Here is a 23,342-nt window from a genome sequence, read left to right as displayed (position 1 = left end):
GTAATTCACTACTGCTTCACCATGACAGTAGTTACGCCTGAAAGGTAAAACAGACTCCTAACTCTACTCAACTACACCGGTCAGGTTATTTATGTCATTACGTCTCGCTGCTGACCGTAAGTGGCACAGCTGCATGTAATGACGTCTAATGCTTCTGGACTGGTGCTGATTTTTTCTCCAGCTGGTGTCCATGGAAAGACAGACCAGTCATGTGGTCAGTGTTTGGGCAGGAGCTCAACTCGATTAAGTGCCACACCGCAACACTCTTTTAAGAGCACCACTGACCCCAAAATCTACTCTTCCACTTAAAAACACTGAAGCAAATCTCGGTGTTCCTGTTGTTCGGTGGGAGGAGAGCGGCTAATAAAAGCCAAATGTGTTTTCATTACTCTGAGCTGAAGAACAAGCACAGGAACGGCTCATTGGAGGAGTTTTGCCCCGTCGCAACGCAGTTACTGTACATCTAACATCACGTCTGGCAGCGCGTTTGCTCGGTGTAATCGCTCCGCTCTGTCCTTCAGTCTCAGCGGGCAGTAATTAGCCGAAGCACGGCGTGATTCAGCATGTGAACACATGCAGCTGTCGAGGGATCAGAGGCTTTATCTGCCATCATTACTGCATGATCTGGACCACATACTGCTGGAGCTCAAGCACGGGACTGACAACACGCATTAATACTGCTTCAATGGACTGAACGGACAGAAACACAAACTCAACTAACACACGACACGAGCACCGTCCTCCAACACAGTGGAAGAGTGGAAGAAAAATCTGAGAGAGACATTTAAAAGTCTAAAACTGGACATGTATAGATTACAAAGGTGTACCATTTATTTCAAATAAATAAATGTAAAAGACTGCAGCTATCTTAAAGTTTGAAAATAAAGCATTTTGGTAAAAATGTATCTTTACATCATTACTGCTTCAGTAATACAGTAATTACAATGCAAATGCAAATAAATAAATAAATAAAATAGAATAATTTTAATCACTAAAATTAGGTTTTAGGATTTTGTAAAAGAAAAGAAAATGAATGAATGAATGAATGAATGAATGACTGAATAAATAACAAAATAAATCAAATAAAATGTAAACGTTAAAGAAAAAAAAATAAAAGAAAAAAAAGTTTTAGGGGGAAAAAAATAAAATGAAAAATATAAATAAAATAAAATATAATAATAATAAAAACATTTTTTTTTAAAGAAATATATGTTTAATATATATAATTATGATAAAAATATAATTAAATAAAATGTAAAAGCCAGATTCCTAACAATGACAACAGGGCAAAGTTTTAGGATTTTGAAAAATAAAAATAAAAATAAATAAAATGTACGTTTTAGGAGTTTGAAGAATAAATAAAATAACTACTACTTCACCATGGCATAAAAGCAAAAACCGAGTGAGAAGACTAAAGGTTAAAGTTCATGTCCGTTCTAGCGCCCCCTGTATCTCTGAGAATGAAGGGTTCACGTTTTGGTCCGCATCCAAACTCATCTCAGTCTTACCGTGATCTGTAATCTTGCAGGACACCAGATAGAGCTCCTTCAGACTCCGACCCTCCTTCGCGATGATCTCTACACACCTGCCAACACACAACAGAGAGACGGACAGGGTCAAAGGTCAGGAAAGGTCTACGGTCATCCGCACACGCTCAGATCAGCGGCTCGTTAATCAAAGCAGGTGTAATTCCATCACCTGAACGTAATTACATCACACTCTCCTGAAACCCAATCATTAAATGTGACTCGCCGCCAGCCCTTTCTTCTCCACTGATCCCATATCAGCACCTCAAAAGCATTTAGGAAGAAAATTAATAATTTAATTGAATCGACTTTGATTAAAAACTAAAAGGGCTTTCAGATGGGAAAAGCCTCCGTGCTAAAACTACTAATGCCAAGACTTCAAAGACATACATGATGGAGAAGAACAGGAGAATCACAGCAACCCCTGTATGAACAGAACTGTCTGTTTGACCCCACTGACCTTTAGTGCAACATTCATCCTCCAGAGAGAAGCCTTCAGATCTACAGCCATCACATTTGCATTCATGCATTTGACAGACGCTCACATCCAGAACAATAATGCATGCAAGAAAGCTTGGTTTATAGAGTACATACACATATTCAACATACAATCAGTGAACGGAAACATTAAGAGAAAATTCTAAATACAAGACTGATTTCATTAATTTAATGCATCTCTGGGAATAAGGGAATATGACGATTTTTGATCTTGGACGATTCAAACGTGTCCACGATCTGCTTTTATAGAAATATGGTAATTTATGTAGAGCGCCACATACATTCACATCAAATGTTAACTCTTGTCGGTTAAACATTTCATTTGCGTGCTGTGACGTGCACTTTTTCTGAGTATGTTCAGGTGAAGCGTGCACACACTAAAAATTATATCGAAAAGCACATGATTACCGGACTAAGATATATTTCACGTCTGACTGCGCTAATACTGTCAAAAACACACAAGTGTTACATATAATCACAGCTGGTTATGTCTAAAGTCAACGTAAAGAGTCGAGAGAGAAACGGATGCGTGTAGGTCTTAAAGTGACAGCAGTCTAATAGCACTAAATATGCTACTGCCTGTGATTAAAGGGAGAGTTCACCCAAAAAATTTTATTCTTTCATTATTTACTCACTCACATATTGTACCACGCCTATATATTTTTACAAAATAATAAATTAAACCAAACAGCTGCTGGTCTTTGAATTATTCAAAATAACTTTTGTGTTCAACAGAAGAAAAAAACTCATTCATGTAATAAGAATCAGTCTATCATCTATACAGTTAAGTGTACATAGTGTTTTATTTTCATATTTGTTCATTCAGTTTCCGAATGCTAATGCTAAATACAGCTACTGTACCTGAAAGATAAAGCACTGTTTGTTTTCTTTATTTCTTCACCTTATAAGGCTTTGTTTTAAAAATAGAGAAATTTGTTTGGCTGTACTGCTTAAACAACTTTTTAAAATAGTAAAACCAATATAAAGATTTGTTATAAAATCGTGAATCGAGAAACTGAAATCTCTTTTTACACAAAATAGACATTTCTGTTTCCCACAACATATCGCGTTACTAAATACAAAGAGGACAAACATAATAAAATAACATAAAAATAAAGTGGTAAAAGCTAACAAACAAAGAAACTTGCTAAAGCATGCAAAGTTTTAGGACTTTTTATTTTTTCAGTTTGGTTTCAGTTAACAATAAATTATTTTTGAGAAATATTTGAATTATAGGAATATTAACATTAAAATCTTAATATTTAGAAATGTTTTATTGGTTTTAGCTTTTATTAAATGTAATATAGCGATGCAGCTCTTGCTGATCGTCTGAAATCACTCTCATTATAACGGTTCGCCCTCGGTTACCTCTCCTCTCTAATTCCTCTTCCTGCATCGCCACGGCGACCATGACTCAAGGCCGTGATGTCCAATAAAGGGACATTAAAGTAGTTTCCATGACGACAAAGACACTCCACAGTCAGCCAATTAGGCTGAGAGCAGCGGCGGGCGAGCGAGGGATGGTCAGACAGCGAGAGAGAGACTACGAATCAGGAAAGATGTGTAAAAGCAGGCCGGAGCGGATAATCAAACAACTGATGATGATGATGATGAAGATGCATCTTCATCAGGGCTCAAACACGCCTCTGCATTGTTTGTGTGTCATTAGCGTGTTTACTTTAATCAGAGCGGCTGATTGTTGACTGACAGGATTGGGAATCAAAGTCCAGCATTGGAAAGAGACTCGCAGCAATGGAAACATGGCACTCTTGTGATTAACAAAAGTTAATTTTGTTTATATTTATATCAAAACAATGTGATTATGATGATTCAACAGCTGCATTTAATCACCTTCACTAACTCACCAGTAACCAAATACACACATAAACAACTTACACTTTGTCTGACCTGCTGTCTCTCCTGTTGCTTACAAGCTTGTTGATTTAAGATCGCTTTTCAGTCTCAACTCTATGAGCACAACCAGAGTTATTATAGTTAACTAAAACCATAAAAAAATATATACTTGAAATAAAAATTAACATTAACATAAATAAAAACGTAAACTTATTTTATTTTAGCTAGCAGCCAAAGCAACATTTCTCAATTTAACATTTTAGTTTAAATTGATGTAAAAAAGAAAAAAAAAATACTTAAACGGACTACTAAATAAATACTAAAAATTACAAAAACACAGATTACTAAACTTTAAGTAAAATTAAAATAAAAAAGGAAGATTTAGAAATACAAAATAATTCTAAATATTAATAAAAACTATTGAAGTATCTCAAAGATACAAAAATAACATTAAACACAATACCTTTATTTCTCACTATCTCTTCATGACAGCTCTAGCATTTCTTTATTATGTTTAATGAAATTAATAAATATAAATCAATAATTACATAAATATTAATAAACAAATTAAGAGACATGATTAATAAATAAATTACTATATATCTAAGTGTGTGTGTACGTACGTATATACATATATAACTATTTTTATTCATTTATTATGAATGTAACTTTTTTACATTAAATAAAAATAAATAAAATTAAGCACATAAATGAATACACATAATAAAGAGAATAAATAAATTCATTTATATGTGTAATTATATTTACTCATTATTTATTATTTGTTTATTTAATTATATTTAATCTGATTTATTTTGGAGTGGACTATCCCTTTCAAAAATAATAAGATGTAAAAAAGACATCTTTCAAAAATAATATAATAATATTTATTAAAATTATTATGTATGTATTTATGGATAATTACTTACATATACTTATATATGAATTATTACTTGCATATAATTTATATTTTATAAAATGTAATTACTTAATTTTTATATTTATTACAATTAATATTTAAACTGATTACTATTAATACACTCTAAATGTAAATGAAATATAGTAATTAAATACAGATTTATAAATTATTTATAAATGATAAAAAAATATATAACATTCATATTTATTATTCTTATTACTAAGAATATATATATATACATATACATATATATATATGTATATATATATACATATATATACATATATATATATATATATATATATATATATATATATATATATATATATATATATATACATATATATGTTCCTCATGTACATACTATGTACTTATTATAGAAATTACAATTATCCCCATGTATACAAATATTATTATACAGATATAATATACAAATATTGAAAATATAACATGGTAATGTTTGATTTATAATACATCTTACATTGCTTTATTTTTAATATTTTGTATAATTTATATTGTATTGTATATAACAATAATTAGAAATTATCTTTATAATTAATATAACATCAATAAAATATAATCACCTTTACATAATAATTATAATAATATTTATTAATTGTAATGTTTATTTATAAATTATTACTAGCTACTATATTCTATAGGTGAACAAAACAAAATACAGATATACAAAAAATGAAATACAAATTTAAAAAGAAAATTATATAACATTGTAATATCTATTATCAATGACCACTATTTAATATACATAAATAAATAATAAATCAAATATAAATTAAAAAATTGAAAATAACAGTCATCTTGTTTTTTATTAAAGTTAACATTACATCGCTACATTTTTTTATATTTTGTATGATTTAGATTTTATTTTATATAACAATAATCATAAATCATCTTTATAATAAATATAAAATAAATAAAACAGGGATATTTTCCACTTCCAGCAGTGTGACCTCCGTAAATAAATGTAGAAATTAAACTCTTCTAAAGCACATAATGTATAAATATGTCTAAACTCATGCAGATCACAAGACTGAATGTGAAAGCAGACTTTGAATGCGTTTCACAGATGGAGAAAAACTCTGGTAATATTCAGACGCAGCAGGAGCAACGCTGCCATCAATTTTTGATAAGAAACATTAGTGTTGCTCTTCACATCTTCACAAGAAGACAAGACCAACACAACAATAAAAGCCGCACATAAAGAGCCCATTTATCACAAAACCAGACAGACGCGAACCCATAGACAGGTCACGACAGAAAAGAGGAATTCACTGAGAAAACCCTTTTAAAGACAAACTCAAGGCTGCGCTTCCTCCATTCAACACAAACTACCTGAAGCACCATTATAACACAACAAAACCCGTCAAATATGTGTCTGACAGACTGAGAACTCAAACTAAACTTGACGGAGAGGACCGCTCAAGGTCTGGAGCGAGCGAATATCAATATATACGACTGCAGTCTTAATGAAATGGAGGGGCGGATCAGACTTTCCTGCTGTAAATTTCTTTTATACCTCCTAATAAAGCCTTTTGTACATGACTGGAAGTATCTGACTCTTGTGCATTGTTCACACAGAAAAGGAGTTTTTATAACAGAGAACTAAATGAGCAAGAGCTTTTTATGCAATATTCACTATACACTGAAAAAAAAAAAAAAAGTCAAATTTACGGTAAAAAAACGGCAGCTGTGGTTGCCGGAATTCTGCCGTAAAAAATCGTTAACAGCATTATGTTTTACAGATTTAACTTAAATTTACAGTTAAATTTCATTAACTGATGTAATGTTAATATACCAACCTATTGAAGTACTGAAATCGGTTTTGTACCTCTGTAATACACCAATAGCCACCAAATGCAGGAGCTGATGAGAAAGTCACGTGATGAACCAAAGCCCATCACAACCAGCTTTTAAATAATAACATGCATAGAAGGTGCACAGTGTCATTCACACAAACACTAATCACCATCATGGTGAGTCTCTAACTGAAATATGCAATAAACATTAATTTAACAACATTATATATAACATACATCCCTAATAAACATAACAGATAATAAAAAACTAAGAAACGGTTATTTCAAAGAAAAAACATTAAATTCAAACAAAATTTAAAATGTAACGCAGATAATTTTGGCAATGTCAGTTTACGTTTTTTTCCTGGTAAATTTTACAGGAACTTACCGTTAACCATAACAGGTTTGTACTGTAGCATTTGTAGTTTTTTACCGTTAAAAACACTGTAATATTTTACAGTGTATTTCAACAATCTTTGGGATAAAATCAACAGGGGAATTATTCTAAAAATTCCTTAATGCTAAACACTTAGAATAAATATCATCATATCAATTATACCAATAAGAAAACTACATTTCACTCTGCACATTTTGTTAAAATTAAATATGAGAAATGCAAAAATCAATAAATGAACAAATCTGAAATAATCCTGCATAAATGTGACAATGAAGAAGTCTTATTATAGTATTGGGATACTATAATGATTTTTTAATGAATATTTTGAATGATTTTTTATGTTTATTTTCTGTTTTCATTTTACTTTTGAAGTCTAAGTAATTACATTATTTATTTATTTACTGTCTACAGTTTTATAGTTTTATTTCTGTTTAGTTATTTTATTGCATCAAGCTAAACTTAAAGAAACATTTATTTTTTTGTAATTCTGTTGTCAATGCCATTCATTTTTTAATATCTATATAGTTTTTATAAATTTCAGCTTTAGTAATTTTAGTATATCCAGTTAAACTCGAGAAACTAATTTGATTTCATTTCAGTTAAAGCTTATTTCAAGAAATACATTATGTTATGGTTTAAGTTTTAGTTAATAACAGTATAATAATTCTGCAATGAAGGACATCTAATGTTTACATGTCAAAAATATGCAGTTAAAATATTCTACAATGCATCAATGGCAGACAAAATTTGTGTTATTGTGAATATTTCCCAAAAAGAAAGTTCTGGTTCATTTAAAATAAGCTTAACTGGAATAAGTCTTCAGATGATGAAGAGCTGGAGAAAATGAGGTGAAATAAGGAAGAGAAGGAGGTAAGAGCTTGTCATTTTTAGAAACCCTGACAGAGAGCAGGTTCTTCAATTATACAGCCTGCTTTTAATTACACCAAATATGCCTCAGATGTCGGGCCACGATAAAACGAACATCCGCCCATTTCACTACAAGCTCTGTGAAACTAATTATTGTTAATGACATTCATAGTTTCAACAGCACACACACACACACACACACACACAAAAATGTTTTAAGCTGCATAATCAACAGGTAAATGAACAATTATTATTATTCTATTTTTTTAAATATAAGCATTAAATGTTATAATTTCCACTGTCTCTGCTGGTTAACAATGAAAACAGATGTCCTAAAAATTATGAAATAATAATAATTTAATAAAAATAATAAAATACAAATTCTTAGTCATTTAAATCATTTAATCAGATAAAAGATTACATTTATTGCTGTGTCGTATTTAAGATAAATGGCAAAGTGCAAAAAATAAATAAATTACTAAGTAAATTTAAACCTTTTAATAACATTATGTTAAACATACTTTTAAGTTTCTTTTAATTTTGCAGTCAAATGTGAGGCTGAATATATATATTTTATATGATTAAATATTAATCTATCTACAAATGTAGAATTAAGCTCTGCTTCTCTGACTAATAAATAACTAAATAAAAATAAAATAAAACAACAGATCATGCAAATAGCACCACAAAGTATTTCACTCTTCCCATAAAGCTCAAAAGAAGCATTGAGATGTTTTCAAATGGATCTGGTAGTTTCCCGTTTGGCCTGACTAAACTTTTATTGTATTTCAGTGTTAGTCACTTATTAAACTGGACATCAAGAGCCCGTCATCTGTATTTCTGCACTGGGAATATCAGTAATGAACAAAAACGGCTTCATAAGAGTTCAGCTACCGGACTTGTTCAAGTCATTTAGGAAGCAGCAGCTCATAAAAGACTTCTAATGCAATATTCCCTGAAAAAGCACAGAGAAAGATGCTGAGAGGATCTTTAGACACGAGCGACACAGAGCCATTAGGATTCCTGAAAACAGGCTGGAGTTTCTTCAATCCAGCGGCCAGAGTTCGGTGGAGCTGGAGAATAAAGTAGAAGCTGTGAAGCAGAAAAAAACCCAGTTTGTTTCTTTTCAAGGTGAATATTATTCTCCCGCTTTCAGAGATTTCATCACAATCCCATTATCTGCACTGCAAAGTGAACTTCAGAATGAGCTTATCACAAACCGCCCTCAGAATTAACTTCACAACTACAGACAGCCAAAGGAAAAGAAGTTAAAGCAATTAATAAGATAAATCCAGAGGGATCCAATCACATCATCCAGACTCAATCATGAAAACTTTAGAAATGCTATCTGGAAAATAAAGGCCATGATAAATGTCCAGCAAAGAAATGCATTAAATGCATCGCGCAGCTTGCAAAATGCATTGAATTATCAGCTGCTTTTATGTGTGACTGATGTAAACGTGTTACTGTACGCCTGTGTGAAGTGTTTCTAAAGTGATTCAGTCCGTCTGTAATGAGATCCGACACTGAAGCGGCAGATAAACGCCTGAAAGAGACCAGAACTTCAGTCTCAGACACAGATATAATGTATTCTCAGGCAAACTTGTCAAGAGCACGCTCATATTTTAGCTCAAAATTTATATATATATATATATATATATATATATAGCTTTAAAAAAATGAAGCCTGTGTTTAGCACCATTAAGATTTGCAATGTAAGAATTTTAGCACTTTGTTTTTAAATCATAAAATTACCATAAACACTTTTTAATGACATTTGAATTCTTAACAATATTGATAATTAATGATAATTTAGTATTAACATGTGCCAAAAAAATGCATAAAATTAAATGGGTATTTATGACTTTATGACAATTTATTTATTTTGATTTTAGGGCAAAATATGAATAATATTTCAGAATATTATAAATAATAATAATATAATTTAATTATATATATATATATATATATATATATATATATATATATATATATATATATATATATATACATTATTAATTTACCCATAGGTGTAAAAATAACTACAATAAGCTACAAAATAACATGAGATAGTAAAAATGGCAAAATAAAAAATATATAGTTTTTAATAATAATAATAATAATAACAATATATATATACATTTTAATTTAAAGTAATTTAAAACATTTAATCAGGTAAAAGATGAAATTTATCATGTTTTATTCCTAAACTGTAAGGTCTAAGCTGTAAAAGCATCTGCAAAATAAATAAAATATAAATAAATTAAAATGAATAAATGCATGTGCTTATTAAACAAATGTAAATAAATGCATCTGCTAAATAAATTAAAGGTCTATGACTGAATCGCTGGTCAACAATGACAGTGCAAAAGTCTATAATTGATAAGTAGTCAATATCCGAATGAATCTTTAAACCACAATACATTCTGAAACTGCTTCTTAAACTTAATAATAGGATTGTGCCGATAGACGATAGTATCATGTATCGACAATAGTCAGAGATATCGACATAAGCAGATTTCTCTGTCGATAATCAAGACGATATTAGGCTTATTCTCCTATTACTGTATTAAATTATAATAATGATAAATATTTGTAATTTTATTAGGCGGCCTATTATCTTTCGGCTATCAACCTGTCCAGCTATTTCACTTCAGCACCGCATTTCAAACACACACACACGCGCAAAAGAGGATTAGAGCCGGTCGCTGAAGAAGTTGTAACGCTTTGACTCGGATAACATGAAATGATCCATGAAATGAAAGAGATAGAAAACGAGGAGTTGGTGTCCCACACATTTACACGGTGGTACACGGCAACGCGCTCTTCTCATACATGAGAGATTAACTCTTTCTTGGCGTTACAAATGAAGTAAAGACGAAATAATAACAAGAGCGAACTTATCATCCATAGTGGTTCTCACATAGTCCTTCTCTTAAAGACTGATCACTTAACTTATAACACTCACTATGTGGTGATGACGCAGAAGGACTATGTGAGAACCACTATGGATGATAAGTTCGCTCTGCCGCCGCCTTATTATTTTCATGCATACTGTAATGTGATGCATGCAAAATACATAGTTTTTGACCGTTACAAAGTCTCCATCCACAATTTTACACAAACATATTTTTTGATTATTGGTGACTCCATAGGCTCTCTCGCGCACGCACCTGCACGGTTTAAAACACTAAATAGTTATGCTATGACAAGGACAAAGAGTCTCTCTATTGCTCCACACATGCACGATAATATTGTGTATCGTCGATCTCACGGGCTGACGATATGACGATTTTTTAAAAATGACCATATCGCCCAACACTACTGAATAAGTGCACAAGTTTGCAGTAATCAAAGTGAAACAAAGAGTGGAGGAATCCTGGTTAAAAGATCAGGAAAACTAGAGCTCATGTGAAACACAACCACAATCATCCTCAAAGACGTGACATTATACAACTGCAACGCATTTTAGAGATCACACACATACATCTATGAGTCAGCCCTCAGAGAATGAAACTGATGGATGACATGGACCCTCACCACAGATTCATGGTTCCTCTGTGTCCCTCCAGAACTCGTTTAACCGCAGCCATCATAAGACAGGCTAAGTGCTGCGAGAATCATGAAGAGAAGAGTGCAGACGCCACATCAGAAGCCTCTCGTGTAAGAGCATCTACAGTTCTGATGTTCTGCTGTGACGACAACATGTTTACAGTATGTTCACACAAGACAAAAGAGCTCAGAAATGAGAAACAGTCCTTCATCAATAACTAACCAAAAAACTGATCTGATAACCTGGTCACGCAAACTATACTGCAATGCTGTGCAACAGCTGAACAATAAGGCAAAAAAAAAAAAAAAACATTTATGTTTAACTATGTTAAATTATAACAACTAGTTATAACTGTAGTCAACTGTATGTAAAATGTAAAAATAACACAATGATTACTTTTTTCCCCCATTTTTTATGTAAGCTGTTATCTGGTAAAATAATAAATAAATAAGTTAAAAAAAACCACATAAAACATTTAAAAGTTGATAAATAAAATAAAACAAATAAAATAAAACATTTACACATTGATAAATCCAGTTAAAGAAATGCATATAAAATAACAATAAATGAATGAATGAATAAATTTGCTGATAGATGAATAAATAAATAAATAAATAAATAAAGAATACTAAATTACTATATCACAAATCTTGTAAAACCATCTAAATAAAGTTCCAAGTGCACAACAGATGAATTTCAACATGGTGTACTGTATTTTAATATATATTTTTTAACTGTACTATAAAATAATTGTTTTCTTTTTTTAAACTTTGTATTTTAAAATATAATAGTATTATCTCAGTTTATTTATTACTTTATTAAAAATAAAATAAAGTGCAATAATACTATTATCAGTTATTAATTAATTATTGTTTTCATAATTTTATATCACCAAACCAGACTCAAAAACTTATGTGCATCTCCGCTTGTGTCTAATTTTACATTTTGCTCATATTTTTATGCAAAACTGTGATTCCTTGATTTAAAAAATCAAATAAAATCACTGCAAAACAATACATTTGAATTAATCAATAAAATCTGAAAAATCGCCCAGCTATACTGTGTAAAAAGTCCTGAGGTGTTTCTGCTCATTCACTCCATCATCAGACAAACACTCGAACGAGTGAACGAGTCCAGCAGAGAATTCTGGGAATGTGTGTGGCGTGTGGTTTCTGCTGTGCATTAATCAGTTCATCTGGAAAGATCTTGTGGTTGTGGCATTAACTCAACCTTCACCCACCCATTAACCTACTTTACAACACAGCGTTTAATGAGGGACGCCAGCAGCAATCAAGGCTTCTTTCCTTTTCTCCGTGGCTTTTGGTGTATTTGTTCATATGTGAACATATTAACATCCATATTTTATCAGCTAATATTTAATTTACATATTTACATATAACATGTATGTAATGCACAGATGTTGGGGGCAGTGAGATTTTATGATGTTTCTGCTCACCAAGGCTGCATTTATTTGCTTTAAAAAATACATAAAAATCTATAAAAATGTGAAATATTATTAGAGTTTAAAATGCATATTATCTGTGAGAATAGATTTTAAAATTGTAATTTATTTCTGTGATGCGCAGCTGAATTTTCAGCATCATTACTCCGGTCTTCAGAGTCACATGATCTTCAAAAATCTGAATAATATGATGATTTACTGCTCAAGAAACATTTCTGATTATTAGCAATGTTGAAAACAGTTGTGCTGCACAATATTTTTGTGGAAACTGTGAAATCTCAAAAGAAATCTTTTGTAGCATTATAAATGTCTTTATTTTAATTTTTGATCAATTTAATGCATCCTTGATTCATTAAAACATTAACACTGACACCAAACAATTATTTTATTAATTAAACTACATCGTACAAATACCAGATAAGGTACTGTATTTGTAATTTATGGCATGGTTGAAGATCTCAGTGCTCAAAACTAGTGAAGTTCATACATTTCTCCTGTAAGAATGTGACGATGACAAATTCAGTAAAATTTTCCAGAGCCCACAGACTCGCTCAGTGACCTCATGCAATCAGAAGTTACAGACCTCATTTGACTAATTACTGCTCTCTGCCTTTCCCCAGAGATACGCTTGTGAGGCACGGTTACTGTCGAGTCCAAGTCAATGTGAGCGTAAACCGGCCTCCAGTCGTCCGGAGCGACAAACGCTGCATTCATGGACTTTAGAGAGTCGTGAAGTGAAGGAAGAGGACATTAAATCAGAAACACACTTTCCATCAGCTCACCACATTTTATTACTTGATTCTGATTGGTCAGTGGTGACAACAACAGGCTCATCCAGGTAACTGAAAACGGCTCTATACTCTTGCTAGCAGCAACCCATAAATGCCTCCACTTCTGAACATCACGGTTCAGGAGAAGAAAACTAAACAGGATTGCTATCTTTAGCCTTTTTTTTATTAAAAAGTGGTTTACTGAAAAAGGCTTTGTCTTTAAATAAAAAAAAAAGCTTGTCAATTTTAAAAACACTTCATTTTTTGCTGTAAATGAAACCGATTATCGGATTACGTTTTTCTAGTCTTTCTACACCAAAACGTTTTACTTGCTGTTTCTTTGTAACTAATTATACAATTAACTAGCAGTTTATAAAAGTAAATTGTTTCTTCATCAAATGTATTTATTTAATGAATACAATCTGACATTAAGCTGTTTTCATACACTTTAAAACAAAGTTGTAAATACAAAAACTAGATTATTGCAGTACGTTTACAAGTAAATACTATTTCAGTCTTCCTACTTCAAAAATGTTATATATTATCGTCCAGCTTTTTATACAGTATATATAAGGTTGGATACATAAATATATACATACAGTACACTCACATAAAGCGATACACTCAACAGCAAAAAAAAAAAGAATGTTTTTTAGTTCTTAATTTTGTTGCAAAAAGTAACTATATTATTGTCCAGCCTTTTTATATATAAAGTTGTATATATAAATATATAAAAATAGTACAGTCATACAAAGCAAAACATTTGCTATTATATAGCAAAAATACTGCTTGATTTTTTTTTATTTTTTGCAGAAATTACTGTTCGGCTGTTTTTTTAATAAACATCTAACTTTATACACATATATATATAGTACAGTCTTATGAAGTGATACATATTTTATAGCAAATCTCTTGATTGCTTGTATTGTTGCAAAATATAAATCCGCAAAATGAGACTCTAATGGATGAAGATATTGAGAATATATATAAGAATATACTGCATATATACACACACACAAACACACACAATATATAAATATTAACATCATTATTTTCTGTAAAGCTGCTTTGAAGCAATGAGAAACAAGCCCTTTACTCATACATTTAATTCTTGGAACGAACGAACGAAACAGTGTTTAATGCCGCAATCAGATGAAATCACACCAGCGATGGCTCAAACCATCGAATGTGAATGCACCTGAGATGACCTCACATGAGAGCGTGTCGTGATGATGAATCCTGTAGAGGACTGAATCGCTGTAATGCGCCGTCTTTGGCAGGACGGATCTTTTCTTGGCAAAGGAACAGAACAAGAAACATTCGCTGCGGGCCACCAGCAAGACCAATCCGTCATTCGTGACACCCAGCGGCGCCCCGAGATCTGCAACTTTCCTGAAAGTGACAAAATTCCCACCAAATGTCTGACATGTGGGAGTGAAGCACTGGCAGCCGATAAACGCTTCCATGTGCCTTCGGAGATTCAGATCGTTATGATCACAAACCTGCCGAATGTAGAAACGCGGATGTGTTTTACACTTTTACAGGTCATCACATCATATCACATACTGTTATATTCATACCAGCTGGGAGATGTTAAAGTGATATTTTACCCAAAAACTTTTGTGTCAATGATTTGAAGAACACCGAGGTAGAAATAACACTGACTTTTTTTAATGCAAGGACAAACACAGAGACTTTTAAAAATAACTTCTTCCACAATCATACGTTGAAACTGCTTAAATAATGACAGAATGATCATTTTTAGGGGAAATATCCCTTTAAAAGTTTGATCAGAACAAGTGTTTTACTGTACTGCCTTTGTTTATGAGTCTTAACTGCTAGTTTTGAGAACAAATTGTACATACAAATTCATTGGACCCACTTTATATTAAGTGGCCTTAACTACTATGTACTTACATTTTAATTAATAATTTAGTACAATGTACTTATTGTGTACATACATGTTTTTACATTGTCCTTATATTTAAAAAAAAACTACATGTAATTACATATGTATTTAATTTCTGTAATTACATTTATAATTACACTGTTGACCCATACTTTACACCTTGACCCACCCTTAAAATTACCCATACCTCCAACCCTCTCCCTAACCTTACCCCTATCCCACCTCAATAGCAGCAAAAGTGTTTTACAATACAATATGAACACAGTAAGTACACTGTACTTATTTTTTTATGTAAGTACATAGTAGTTAAGGCCACCTAATATAATGTGGGACCAATTCATTAAATTCAGTATCTTTATGATGATATGAGCTAATTATGCCACAGTCAAAAGTTCTGGGTAAAGCTAAACAGGCTATATAACAAACCAAATTCACTGAAATATACAATGCATTAAACATACTGTATGAAATCTATAAATAAAATAATATTTCAGATGGATAGTGGCTGGAGTCCAGTATTGTTCAAAAGTTTGAGGTTGGAAAGATTTTGTTTTAAATGTTTCTGAAAGAGTCTCTTCTGCTCACCAATGCTGCATTTATTCTCAATGATTTTATTCTATTTAGACACAGCATCATCCATCCATGCATTTAACCAGCCATCCATTAATAGAGATGGGTATCATTTAAATTTTATCAATACCGATGCCGATACTGTACTTATCGATACAGTCATCGATACTATTTGGTGCAAAAAGATTTGAAGTTATTTTATTACTGCTGAACTTTATCAACTGTATTAATGTTCTTCGGTCAAGAGCAATGAGTTATTTTTATCTTTGTGTTTTATTTTTATTTTATTTACATTAAAGGCAGGGTAGGTAATACATGTATAAACAACTTTCTTCCAAATTTGTTTAAACTTTCGATATATATCAATGCATAATTAAAATGTAAGTACTCTGATAAAGGGGTATAAAAATCGAGTGACTCTAGACCATTTAATCTGTATTAAACACAGCTCATTATTTCCATTTCGGGACGAAACATAGGATTGGCTTAGGCGACTGTCACTCTCTCGCAACCATGGCAACCACCCTTTTGCCACACATGACCTGCCCACTTGCGCGCGCACGTTTGATTTGAGGAATTCAACAGGCACGGATCCTAGGAATACCAAAACAATGGCAGAGAAACAGCAAGCAAAATTCACAGTACCAGCCTATGCAGTTAGTGAAGGCAAACCAGGCAAAAAAGGAAGACAGTAACAGTACAAGAAAAGGCAATGAACAAAAAGTCTTTGGATAAACAAAGAAATAAAACGCGAGTTAATATCAGCGTGGCTTTCCAGCGATGGCGAGAACTGAGGGAACTCAATGGGCTGAAAAGTGACTCCTTGATGGCTTTATTTCTGCTGGACAGGTAAATCTTTCTTTTTGTATTTTGATCATACATATTTTTTTCATGAAGCATGTGTCATTAGCACACGTAGCTGCGTAATATAGCTAACATAACATTACTTAGCGAGCCGTAGTAGAGACGATAAATAATCTATAGGAGCCCAGAAGGGAGGGGGTGGAGTGAATGGAAATAATGAGCTGTCTTTAAAACAGTCGTGAGAGGTCTACAGTCACTCGATTTTTATACTTTCTTTTTCAGAGTACTTACATTTTAATTATGTATTGATATATAAATAAAGTTTAATCAAATTTGGAAAAAAAAGTTTTTTATACATTTTTTTTACCTACCCTGCCTTTAAAAGAATAGTTCACCCAAAAATGAAAATAGTGTCACCATTAACTTACACTCTCAAGTTGTTTTAAACCTGAATAAGTTTCTTCTTCTGTTGAACATAAGTTATTTTGAAGAATATGGGAAACTAAACAGTTGCTGGTCCCCAGGATGCAAATTAATATATGTTTGGTTAACATGAGTATATAATGACAGAATTAAAATATTTGGGTGAATTTTTTATTTTTATTTTTTAAATTCATAGAATGCAATGCATACATCAAAAATAAACATTTAATTATTACCCATTGTTTCTCTGTCTGTACTTGTACTGTGAACAATGACAATAAAGTTGACAGATGAATTAAGTCCATTTAAGTGCCATTCAGTTGTGGTTTTAAATAAAGCATTTTCTGAGATGCACATTAAACAAACACACAAAACATTAATTTAACTTATCTTTTAATTATTAGAAATTAAGCAAACTTAACTTTTTGGTAATAAACCGCAATAACTTAACCAGACTTTTTTTTGACGGGTTGACGTACCTTTACAGTTCTGTGTATGTGATGTGACGCTAGTTTTACTCAAATCAAACGGTCAAATGCTCATGAAGTGACTGTCAGAGCAGTTCTGCAGATGTTGTTCATGTGTTCACGTCCTTGTTTAGTGAGACAGCAGACGCTGAAATCACCGGAGCGTCACGTACGCTTCAGTGTGTGTTAATAAAGGAAGACGCGCTTATGCTCCATTCATTAACCGAGACACAGAGAACATGCAGGATTCACATTTAAATATACTGTTCCGGCTTAATATTTACAGATATTAGTCCATATCGTGATTTGATGTAAGTGCAATGACCTATTTTTGATTAATTAATTCAAAATTTGGCAAATTCCGTGCCATTCCGCGTTAAACTGTAAAATCCGTTTTTATCACTGGATTCCGTGATTCCCTCCGCGTTTTCGGCATCGCGGAAATCATAGGGCTCTAGTTGTGGTATGCCAGCTCTATCTTGCAATGGACACACGCCACAACGTTCTCTTTACGTTTGCCCGCGCCCTCAAATCAAAACACTGCTGACTCCTGTGTCTCCTTCCGCTTTGTGGGTGACGCAAACGCGTTGTCACATTAAAAAAATAATTGCGAAAGAACCTGACATGAGATTTAAAAAAAATTAAAAGAGGCTTCGAGGCAGAGGCCTCGATCATTTTTTGTAATCAAGTTACTCGAGTTACTCGAGGAATCGTTTCAGCCCTAATTTAAATAATGATCATTCAAAAATGTTAAAGCCCTTCTCGTGTCTGAGCTTGTGACTCGTAATCATACGGTTTCACATACAAAGATTTCTAGGTCAGATGAAGCAGTGGGTCACTCGTACACTTCAAAGCTTTTACCAACAAATAATCAGATAAATAAAAACACCAACTTAATCTTGTTTCTATCTTTAATATCAGTTGATATGACCTTGCACTAAACCTCCTCACTGAGATCTGAAGACTTCTGCAGCTAACACTCATCCGTCCACAATAACACTCTAAGTAAGTGGCTCTTAATAACTACAGCTTGAATGGAGCTGTGAGAGTGGTCGTGATTGACTGGAGATCAGCGGGTGGTCAAACACAGTCACATTCACCGCTCAACACCCACCAAACTCTGACCCGACGGAGAACACGTCTAAGTTCTCCGTTTGCTCAATCCATGGGTTTAAAAGAGCTTTTCCACTGGAATGACTGTTGACTAATTACACACTGAAACTCAATGACACATTCCCAGCGCTCACACTTACAATCCTGATCCGAACGGCTTTCCCAGAAAACATCCTAAATCCACCTAAAACTCAAGCAAATCACCGCTAAACAACTGTGCTCACAGAATCCTTCTGCGCCTAGTCAAATAATAATAATAATTTAATTATTATATTATTAATATTAAAATTAAATTGTAGTATTATTTAAATGTTAATTATTTATAAATAATAGTTAATAAATGCAATTCATAATATTAAATATACAATTTTGTAATATCTATTATATTTATTATTACTATTAGTGTCATTATTTTGGGAGCTGGGTCTATACTAAGCAAGCTATGATGACTTTCACCTTGATATTTTATATAACCGACTGACTGAGGCCTAAAAAGATGCTCAGGACAGTTGACGGGCCACTGCTGCGCATCGTCACGAAAGCTTATCTTTTCCACGTGTTTTTAAGCCTTACCGCTTGTCGATTTAAACATTAAAGCATCATAACACAAGACGCGAAAAAGCTGAACAGAGTAGCTGGTTACTCGCATGCTGTGTTCGGTGTGGAGAGAGAGAGAGAGAGCCGCGTATCACGGACAGCGACACTGAACCGAGCTCTCTTATGCAAAGTTCTCCTCGAAGTCCCTCCTGCACCTGAACGAACAAATACAAATCGCAGTTTGAAAAAACAAAAATATGTGAAAGAGCCCAGTTCAGTACTCACGTTGTTCTGGTGTTCAGGGCTCACGCAGAGAAGTCTCTAAACACTTGAACATCGAATTTGCTTCTTTTTGCTCTTGTGCCGACAAATACATACAAAATATGTCAAAATATCATCCTTGGAAATTATGGTCGAAAAAACTGTCAGTTATTTCTTAAGTGAAAGTAAACAGTTGAGGAAAAAAATGGGATGTGTATTATATTGGATGCGTTCATCGTCTCTTAAAGTGACCGCGCCTAATTTAGCTACTTGCTGCTGTACTGTTAATCCAAGAAAATGAAAGAAAATCACTCACTGCTCTTGACTGAATTACTTTGTGGTTTTAACAGTCAAACCAAAAATTATTCAGACACCAGATATAATTTTTGATATATATAGCAAAACTGTAATAATGTGAGAAATGTTGAAGGTGTCTGAATAAATGTAGGTTTGATTGTATATTTCATTTTTACATTGAAGACTATCCAGTGCTATTTTACATTTAATTATTTGGTTTCTGTAGCTTTACACCTACAAACTTGAAAAAAACTTAAACATTGTGTAAATAGCACAAATAAATAAAAATAAACGAACATACAAATTAAACAATTTCAAACAGGGCCCACTGGTACCACCTTCACCGGGTCCCCGCTGACCCCAGCTGACCCCGGTGACCCCCGCTGACCCCTGCTCACGCCTGTTTCACACATACTCCGTGTGCGTTACGTATGTGGTGCAGCACGGACTCGATGTGCTTTCACACAGGACCCGTTTGCAGTTCGCTACTCGGTACGTAAACGATCGCTGCACTGCTGCAGACGTAACGCTCCTGGAACGCAACTGGAATCCGTTAACATGGGTGCGTAAAAAAATATGCAATGCATACGCACTGCAGACGGAGTATGTGTGAAACAGGCGTAAGGTTGTTTGCACCTTGTGCAATGTGGAATTAGTTTACAGCTTTTTCAAGCACTTTGTGATGCATTTTGGAAACAGGAGATGAGCCCCTTTTCTAATGCACTACCTAGCTTGATAAACCCCTTCTCAAAGCCTTACTGTTTGTCAATTTTATTTGGGTAACACACATATTCTGAATGCCTTCAGCAGAATTCGAATGAGCCATTTTAATCTAGATTAATTTCAAGATCACAGTGAGATTAATCTAGATTTAAAAAATTAATCCATGCCCACCACTAATATACAGTACAGACCAAAAGTTTGGACACACCTTCTCATTCAAAGAGTTTTCTTTATTTTCATGACTATGAAAATTGTAGAGTCACACTGAAGGCATCAAAACTATGAATTAGCACATGTGGAATTATATATGGAATTATATACATAACAAAAAAGTGTGAAACAACTGAAAATATGTCATATTCTAGGTTCTTCAAAGTAGCCACCTTTTGCTTTGATTACTGCTTTGCACACTCTTGGCTTTCTCTTGATGAGCTTCAAGAGGGAGTCACCTGAAATGGTCTTCACTTCACAAGTGTGCCCTGTCAGGTTTTATAAGTGTGATTTTTTTGCCTTATAAATGGGGTTGGGACCATCAGTTGTGTTGTGCAGAAGTCAGGTGCATATACAGCAGATAGTCCTTCTGAATAGACTGTTAATATTTGTATTATGACAAGAAAAAAAGCAGCTAAGTACAGGAAAACAAGTGGCCATCATTACTTTAAGAAATGAAAGTCAGTCAGTCCGAAAAATTAGGAAAACTTTGAAAGTGTCTCCAAGTGCAGTCACAAAAACCATCAAGCGCTACAAAGAAACCGGCTCACATACGGACCGCCCCAGGAAAGGAAGACCAAGAGTCACCTCTGCTGCGGAGGATAAGTTCATCCGAGTCACCAGCCTCAGAAGTCGCAGGTTAACAGCAGCTCAGATTAGAGACCAGGTCAATGGCACACGGAGTTCTCGCAGATAGAATATCTGCTAGGAAACCACTGCTAAAGAAAGGCAACAAGCAGAAGAGACTTGTTTGGGCTAAAGAACACAAGGAATGGACATTAGACCACTGGAAATCTGTGCTTTGGTCTGATGAGTCCAAATTTGAGATCTTTGGTTCCAACCACCGTGTCTTTGTGCGACGCAGAAAAGGTGAACGGATGGACTCTACATGCCTGGTTCCCACCGTGAAGCATGGAGGAGGAGGTGTGATGGTGTGGGGGTGCTTTGCTGGTGACACTGTTGGGGATTTCTTCAAAATTGAAGGCATACTGAACCAGCAGGGCTACCACAGAATCTTGCATTTAGTTGGACCATCATTTATTTTTCAACAGGACAATGACCCCAAACACACCTCCAGGCTGTGTAAGGGCTATTTGACCAAGAAGGAGAGGGATGGGGTGCTGCGCCAGATGACCTGGCCTCCACAGTCACCGGACCTGAACCCAATCGAGATGGTTTAGGGTAGAGCTGGACCGCAGACAGAAGGCAAAAGGGCCAACAAGTGCTAAGCATCTCTCGGGGAACTCCTTCAAGACTGTTGGAAGACCATTTCAGGTGACTACCTCTTGAAGCTCATCAAGAGAATGCCAAGAGTGTGCAAAGCAGTAATCAAAGCAAAAGGTGGCTACTTTGAAGAACCTACAATATGACATATTTTCAGTTGTTTCACACTTTTTTGTTATGTATATAATTCCACATGTGTTAATTCATAGTTTTGATGCCTTCAGTATGAATCTACAATTTTCATAGTCATGAAAATAAAGAAAACTCTTTGAATGAGAAGGTGTGTCCAAACTTTTGGTCTGTACTGTACAGTCGTGGCCAAAAGTTTTGAGAATTACATAAATATTAGTTTTCAAAAAGTTTGCTGCTAAACTGCTTTTAGATCTTTGTTTCAGTTGTTTCTGTGATGTACTGAAATATAATTACAAGCACTTCATACGTTTCAAAGGCTTTTATCGACAATTACATGACATTTATGCAAAGAGTCTTTGCAGTGTTGGCCCTTCTTTTTCAGGACCTCTGCAATTCGACTGGGCATGCTCTCAATCAACTTCTGGGCCAGATCCTGACTGATAGCAACCCATTCTTTCATAATCACTTCTTGGAGTTTGTCAGAATTAGTGGGTTTTTGTTTGCCCACCCGCCTCTTGAGGATTGACCACAAGTTCTCAATGGGATTAAGATCTGGGGAGTTTCCAGGCCATGGACCCAAAATTTCAACATTCTGGTCCCCGAGCCACTTAGTTATCACTTTTGCCTTATGGCACGGTGCTCCATCGTGCTGGAAAATGCATTGTTCTTCACCAAACTGTTGTTGGATTGTTGGAAGAAGTTGCTGTTGGAGGGTGTTTTGGTACCATTCTTTATTGATGGCTGTGTTTTTGGGTAGAATTGTGAGTGAGCCCACTCCCTTGGATGAGAAGCAACCCCACACATGAATGGTGTCAGGATGCTTTACTGTTGGCATGACACAGGACTGATGGTAGCGCTCACCTTTTCTTCTCCGGACAAGCCTTTTTCCAGATGACTTTGCCCCAGTCCTCAGCAGTCCATTCACTATACTTTCTGCAGAAGATCAATCTGTCCCTGATGTTTTTTTTGGAGAGAAGTGGCTTCTTTGCTGCCCTTCTTGACACCAGGC

General features: G+C 33.9%; 1 protein-coding gene across 1 annotated transcript in view; it reads right to left on the bottom strand.

The window, feature by feature from the left end:
- LOC132115008 (F-box/LRR-repeat protein 17-like) overlaps window positions 1–23,342 on the bottom strand; it is a 133,574-nt gene that overhangs the window by 65,045 nt on the left and 45,187 nt on the right. Inside the window, exon 3 of the mRNA XM_059523435.1 lies at window positions 1,509–1,585. Within this exon, the coding sequence (XP_059379418.1) occupies window positions 1,509–1,585 (77 nt within the window). The remainder of the gene's footprint in view (window positions 1–1,508; window positions 1,586–23,342) is intronic.

The sequence above is a fragment of the Carassius carassius genome, chromosome 34 (assembly GCF_963082965.1).
Source record: "Carassius carassius chromosome 34, fCarCar2.1, whole genome shotgun sequence".
Lineage (NCBI taxonomy): Eukaryota > Metazoa > Chordata > Actinopteri > Cypriniformes > Cyprinidae > Carassius > Carassius carassius.
Note: the sequence above shows the minus strand (reverse complement) of the source record. Positions and strands in the feature narration are given on the sequence as shown.